The 7,738-nt window shown below is 28.0% G+C and overlaps 1 protein-coding gene across 1 annotated transcript in view; it reads left to right on the top strand.

The window, feature by feature from the left end:
• Positions 1–53: 53 nt before the first annotated feature.
• Positions 54–7,738, top strand: part of LOC107457299 (structure specific recognition protein) — a 27,594-nt gene continuing 19,909 nt past the window's right edge. The window contains exons 1-4 of the mRNA XM_016075437.3: positions 54–288; positions 1,893–2,078; positions 4,367–4,472; positions 7,165–7,355. Coding sequence (XP_015930923.1) covers positions 238–288; positions 1,893–2,078; positions 4,367–4,472; positions 7,165–7,355 — 534 coding nt within the window. The 5' untranslated portion in view covers positions 54–237. The remainder of the gene's footprint in view (positions 289–1,892; positions 2,079–4,366; positions 4,473–7,164; positions 7,356–7,738) is intronic.

Here is a 7,738-nt window from a genome sequence, read left to right as displayed (position 1 = left end):
TAAATAAGATTTTCATTTTTCTTGATGATTCATATTTATTTTTTCTCAAAAGCGAAGTGAAGACATAAACAATCAAACAAGCACTACTACTTTGGTTTGTTGATTTTATTTCGCCGTCTTTTGCGCGCCGTTCGCTGTTACACGACTGATTGTACAAATTAATTATTTCAATCTTCTATAATTTGTAGAAATAGCACTGTTATTCTATAATAGTAGTTGTGAAAGAAGACTCTTATAATGGATTTTCTGGAGTACCCAGAAGTTGTGAAAGAAGAGAAAGGTGGCTTGGTGAGTATAGTAAATTGCCATTTAAATGATTTCTTTTTAAATTCATTAATAAAATTTTTAATATATACAATATTTTATATGCCACAGACTTTCAGATCCTTGGCTAATGTGTTTGAAATAATGAGCCGCATTAAAATCTAATAATGTTTATCATGGAATTATGTTATAAGTAGGGATGTAAAGAATATTCGGTGTTCGTCCAAATGTGCTGCCAAATATTCCGCAAAGTAGTTTTTGACTAAGTGTTTATTTTAAATGAAAGAAAAATTCTTTAATCATATTCTTTACTATACATTTTTAGAATTAGTTTTTACACAATAAGTTGTTAAGCTCTAAAACTTTATACAACTAAAACTTTATAAAACGTAAAACAAATTTAAATTCTGAAAGACAAATATAAAAGGTAAATTTGAAGAATTGAAACTAGATTACTTTATATTGTACCTGGAGGTTTGTATAGCATAATTCACTCAGGTCAGTTTCCTCGATTTTTCAACACGCTTTGTTTTATAAATTGAAAATGTTTTTTCCTTTTCTTTTTTTCTTTCAGCTGTTTTTTTGTTCTTAGCAGTATTTTAGGGGATATTTCCGTATCGTGATCTGTCGCGTCAATTACACTTACCAAGGTGCCAAATAGATTTTTTTTTAAAAATGTAGATGTTTGCCTGGGGGTGGGGAGTTATACCTTTCATGTTAGTCCCTTTCTGTGATGTTTTTTTTTTAGTTTCTCGCAGGACACTGCTCAGAAGTTTACTAGACTTGGCGATTATTCTGCCGCAGATCTCGATACGGAAATTTCCCTGCATTTTAACACAGCATCCTAGAAGACTTAATTCCTTTATCTTTTTATTTTTCATGCATTTTAAGTCAGAAAACTGGTGACATAGAAAGCTGTTTATTCAACATTAAATTTAGGTTTTAAAATCTAAGAACATTTATTTTCTTGTGCTTTTTTTTATTTATTAGTATTTTTATTATGACAGCATTTTATCAAGAGTATTTCTAAGGAACATAATTCTTTTAATGCCACTTAATTCTAAAAATAAGGCAATGTCAAAAAGTTAAATTGATATTTTTAGTGTAAAATTTCTTGATTAAAAATTAAAAGAATAATCTTTGTTATGGTTTCAATCTTGCCTTTTCTTTAAAAAAAAAAAATTTCCCCCCAATAGTTGTTGTTATTATGGTGTGTCAAATAAGAAGATTTCGATTGGACTTTGTTCTTTTTCTTCACAATACAGTAATTGAAAAATTGGCGAGATTTGTGTACTTTGGTCGTTGGCATTATAGTCGCCAAGTCTTAGCAACTTCCGGGCAGTGATCCACAAGAAACTAGAAAAAAAGTTACAGAAAAGAACCAACTTGAGTGGTATAACTAGTAGTCTCCCTTGGGCAAACATCTAATTTTATTTTTTTTTTAAATTTCAAGTTTGAAATCTATTTGACACCTTGGCGATTGTAGTTGGCTTGTCAGATCACAATAGTTATTAGATAATTTGAAAAGTTAACAGATAACACCACATTGTAAAATATTATTTCTGTTCAAGGTAAAATTCTGTACATGTTTAACTTGGTTTTCATTACTTATAAATTGTATTCTTCAGGTTCCAGGACGGCTAAAGCTTACAAATCAATCAGTAATATTTAAGAACAACAAAACTGGTAAAGTAGATCAAATTCAAGCATCTGAAATAGAAAGTGTGAGGTGGCAAAGGTTAGCTGCCCACCCTGGTCTGAGAATCTTGCTTAAAAGTGGAGTATTACATCGTTTTGGAGGATTTCAAGATGCTGTAAGTTTTTGTATTCTTTTATCCCCCTCAGTATTGTGAGCAATCCAATTAGTTTCTATTTCGTTTAGTATCAGTAAGATCAAGTCTTGATCTGAAAAATTACTATGTTTTGTTAATTATAATTTTCATATGTTCAAAGGAAGTAAACTTTTAAAGTTAAAAAATTAAGTAATTTTCAGTAGCTAAGTGCTAGCAAAAAGTTGCTAAATCATTTATTCATGCATCGAAATAAAATTTTGAAAAATTCAATGACTAATGTTCAGTATATATCTTAATATATATATAGTTTAGTTTTCACCATTGCTGAATGCCTTCAATTTTATTTTTTCTTGTGAGGAAGTAGTTCTAAACTATTAAAACATTGATTAATGAGATTTGTGCCATCTAGTTAACTGAAAAGTACTAAAAAACCATCTTGTCTACTATTATCACAATATTAGACTATCATAGTTTAATTATCATATATTATCCTAATATTATATCATAATCATAGCTCATTCTAGGCAAGGTAAACAGGGCGCAGCACCCTGCTGCCCTTTTAGTCAAAAGAATTCACCCTGTTGCCCCTGATGTAATAGACTCCATACCCTTTTTACCCTTTCTTTCCTGAACCCTTCTTTCCTTTTTCATCCAACCCTTCTTTACTTTTCCCCCAAACTCTACAATGGATTTCATGAACTGTTATTTTTAACTCTTTTTATTTAGTTTGTCATTGCTGTCAATACATAGATTTATATGGGAAAGGAAAAATAGCCATCACAACCCATTGTTGCACTTGTCTTTGAAAGTTTGCAGTTACTTCCACTATCATTAAATCATAATTATTATGAATCATTTTAATCATAACTACAGACACTTAAAAACATACATTTATTATTTTATTAATATATGCATGCATTTTAAATAAATTACTAAGCTAATTAGCTCATTAACTCGATATATATGTTAATTTATTAATGAAGATAAGTAATTAATGATTGCTTTGCTACTCTCAGTTAAGTTTAAAAAAAAATTCTTTTACTGATTGACAATGCTTTTTAATAGAACGTGAAATTATTGCCTTTTTAGAATAATAATGCCCTTTTTTTAAACTTTTGCACCCTGCCCTTTTTTCTGCCTAGAATGAGCTCTGTCATAATATTATAATGTTTTGTCAAACAATCATTGCGATAGAATATAAATTTTTATGCTCTATTAGAAATAATGAGTATTGAGAACAAAAAGTATAAATTTCTTGAATTATGAAATAATTTAAGGAGCCGCTGATTTCTTTTGTTTTTAGCCTTAGATTTCTGCCAATAAATGATCGCTAAATCATGTATACTTATATTTAAAGTTATTTTCGTGACTAATGGAAAATTTGATAAGGTTTGCATATTGTAGCTCTTTTAGATGTACCACTACATTTTTTTTTGGGGGGGGGGAGAACACTTAACACCATTAAAGCAACACTTAACACCATTAAAATTTATCAACCTGTGTAATATTACGTAATTACTAAATTTTGTCCTCAACAATTTTTAAGTCACCCTATTGTACTATTTTATGTGTATATTTCAAAAAGTAATTTTCATTATCAAGATAAGAGAAAAATTTGTAGTTTATAAAAATAATTAAAGGCATGCTAAATAGCAATTTTGGTGTGTAGTTTTTTTTCCCTCAAAAAAAAATTTACAGAAAATGATTAATTGATAAACAACTTGAATAACTATTATTTAAACTGTAGGTTATGAAAAATTGAACGTAAAAGGGTGCTTTTTTTATTTTAAAAAATAGTTTTAAAATATAAAATCACTTTAAAAAATTTAACCAGTAAAGAATAATCCTAACAAAGTAAATATTGGTAGTAGTTAAGCAGAAAACCAATAAATACAGATAATTTTAAGAGTCTGTAATTATTATTTAAACAGTGAAGTAATATTTTCAAAATAGAATATGATTATAAAGGCGGTGTTTTTAAGGGATGGTGACTATTTTATAAATAGGGTGAAGAGGACACATTTATTAGAATCAAAAGGCAAGCAATACAGGCTGCCCTTTAAAAAACGCTTAGGGAGAACACTGCCTATACAATGGTTGTGGGTGCTAACAAATACCAGTATTATTAATTTAAGTTGATTGAAATATATAATTGAAACATTTAGACATCACCTTGTCTACAGAACACTATGTTACTTTTTAAAAAGAATTTTTGCATTTCAATTCTTTATTTGCTATCACTCATTCATTTCACGATTATTTTATTTTTTAAAAATGATTATCTGCTAGTTTATGTTTTTAATTTTTAGGACAATGAAAAGCTTGGCAAGTTTTTCCAAACAAATTTTGAAGAAGAAATTAAAAATAAAGAGCTTTGCCTAAAAGGATGGAACTGGGGAACAGCAAAGTTTGTAGGTGTGTAATAATTTTTGAGTTTTAAATGTTTTCCCGATGTTAAATTGCGCACATTTGTTATAGATGTTTTTCTCTTTTTTTTTTTCTTCAGAAATTACTGTTCACAACTTTTCTTAATTTATAAACAGTTTTAATTTATAAGATAGAATGTTAAAAAAGTAAAAATATTTATTTTGATTAATTTCAAATTTAAATGTACTCGATTTTTCTTCTTTTTAAAGATGCTAAACTGCACAAAATTATTCTTAATTACATTACATTTCCAGGGCTACAAATTATACTACCAACTTTTGCTAAATATTTTATGGAGTGGTTAAAGCTTTTAATTTTTGGTAATTTTGCCAACTTTTACCCTAAGAGTATTGGAACAAAGTGTCATTTATTTTCCTATAAACTTATGAATCGTTTACATGTAGTGGTATGAAAATTAACTTAATAAATCAGATTTGCTTAATAAAGATTTATTTACATTAAAACATTAACTTAGCTATCGTTAGAAAAAGTGCAGAAAGTCGGAAGCCCTACATTTTAGGTATAATTGGCCCTTAAAAAACTGATTGTTAACGTTATAAAAATATTTTTTAATTATAAGTTATTTTAAAAGTTATTTTTTACATAATTTTAATGAAATTTTTTAAATATTTATATATCTATAAATAATTTTCTCTCTTAGTGAGTAAAATTAATCATATTTACTAAGTATCTTGTGCAATTTTTGAAGTAAATTGAATTATATTCAATAAAAACTTTTAAGAACAAATTCTGTGTGTTCAAGATTTTCTTTAAATTTTCGTTAAGAACTATGACTAATCAGTATCAAGAATTAAATAATCATAGATGATAAGAATAATATCAGTTTAAGAATAGTTTCTCATTGAGCACCACACATCTTACATTCTAGATGACGATATGTTTTGAAAATGATTAGTTGAATGCCAATGATATAGATTGCTCTGACAAACTGACCATTAGTATGGTTGTTGAAGCATTTATTGAAATTTATAAAAGCTGACAAAAAATTTTAACCATCAGTTGCACTTCTGAAGAAGGAAACGAAAGTCATTCTCAATAGAGTAAACGAAAAAAAACTATGGCCAGGGTATCTGCGCACCTGGAAAGTCATGAATTTCGGTATTGAACAAAATTTGTCATGGAATGTCTTGATTTTAACTTTTTTTAAAAAAAATCAGGAGAAGTCATGGATTTAGGTCGCCAAAAAATTTCATTTTTAAAATGGAATATACCCCCTCTCCCTTTAATTTCATAGTGTCTGAATTTGTAACAAAATACCCACCCACAGTCATATTTGATTAAAATATAAACTGTTTTTATAGTGTTCTTTAAAAATTATGGTGTTCATTCAAAAAATGAAGGGGGAAAAGAAACATTTCTTGAGCAAATTATCTTTTAAACTTCTGTGATTTCAGAATTTTTGTTATTATTCTTTTTTTTTTTTTATCAGTTTAAAATTTTAGCTGAAGCAAGCCAGTCATTGGCAATTTTTTTATTCCGAAATGAGAACAGAAAAATCAGGAGTATTTCTTTCCTTTCCGATGAACAAGAAAAATATCTTTAGAATATAATACTGCAGCAAAAAAGAAACAAAAAATTTTTGCTTTTGTGTTTTTTTCAGCTATTTTATTGCTTTAGCTCCTTCTTTGCTCTGTTTTTTAAATTTAAAATCTATAAATATGAAGATGCACAGCATAACAATTTTGATTATACTTATCTTTCAATGAATGTTATGATGCTTTTTTAAATTTGTTGTGTTTTTGTCGGAGAAAATAGTAACTTCGTTGAGTCGTGAAAAATTCTTGGAATTAACGTGAAAAGTCATGAATTTGGAAATCTAAAATGTAGCTGATACTCTGTATGGCATTAAAACCTATTCACTGTACTGCTAATATTTTGAATCCTAAATTCAATGGAGTAAATTTTTCAAAAGAAGAACAAAGGAGTAGATTAAAATCTATTCACCAACTAACAGCATCTGTACAAGCTATGTCAGTAGAGAAAATTCTGCAGAGACTAGCTAAATATCAAGACAACAAGGTTTTTTTCTTTCTGGAAAACAATGTTTTAGTCTGCTGTAAATATTTGTTCTATAAATTGGTGTAATAGAACATGTGTTGGGTCAAGTTGGCCAAAATAGCACTGATAGTATTAATTATGCCTTCAACAACAGCAGCAATAGAACACCCATATGTAGCCCATAGTATTATCATTTGTACACCACACTTAAGCTATTGAGGCTGGGAAATATGCTTGATTGAGTTTACAAGCACATCTGATTCTGATGCAGGACTTATTCATGTGTTAACTGATGAAATAGTTATTCATCTTTTGAAAATGAAGAAAATAAAATTAACATATCTTTTTTTTCCCTTTTATTTTAGATTTTGTGTATATTTTCTTTTATAATTTGTTTTAAATTTTTTTTGTGTTTCTTACATACATAAATATACATTTACATTTTTAAAAAAAATTTTAAATTCGTATATAAATACATAAGAAGGGAAAATTCTCAATTATTTTTAAATTTTGACTGCCGGAGACTAGTCTCATTCTCCTAGAATATTCTCAATGTAATAATTTTGCTTCACATCTTAATTTTTCATGTACTAGTACTGAAGGATTTTATTTAGTTTTAAATGTTATAAGTTTTTCCTTAATGTTTTCTGTTCGATTTCAGGAAATGTTCTTTCCTTTGATGTGGATAAAAATACTGCATTTGAAGTTCCACTCACCAATGTTTCACATTGTACCAATGCAAAAAGTGAAGTAACCCTCGAATTTCATCAGAATGATGAAGCTGCTGTTTCTCTCATGGAATTGCGTTTTCATATACCCACAGATCCTAATGGAACTGTTGATCCCGTTCAAGTAATTCTGTTTTCTTTTTAATGTCTTAAACACAAAATTTCTTTCAAAGAATATTTATTTTTAAATTTATTTCCTTAACTTTTTCTTATAGATATTTATACGTCAGATAAAAATAAAAAAAAGTCTAAGTTTATCTTATTATAATTATTTCAACTAAACTAATGGGTTAAATTTTATGGCTGATTTTTTTTTCCTTTCTGAATGCTGATTTTGGGAAGAATTCCTGTGTGTAAAATTATGTTCATTTTCTAAAGAATTTTGAAATATATTGTTTTCATATAGGGGAGAGTCGAGTACCCCCGCCCACTGTCAATTTCATATGTATAGAATATTTTTTCAAGTCAATGGGCCGTCGGACATTAATAGGCTTGCTAGAAAGGAAT

This window comes from Parasteatoda tepidariorum, chromosome 9 (assembly GCF_043381705.1).
Source record: "Parasteatoda tepidariorum isolate YZ-2023 chromosome 9, CAS_Ptep_4.0, whole genome shotgun sequence".
NCBI classification, from domain to species: Eukaryota; Metazoa; Arthropoda; class Arachnida; order Araneae; family Theridiidae; genus Parasteatoda; species Parasteatoda tepidariorum.
Note: the sequence above shows the minus strand (reverse complement) of the source record. Positions and strands in the feature narration are given on the sequence as shown.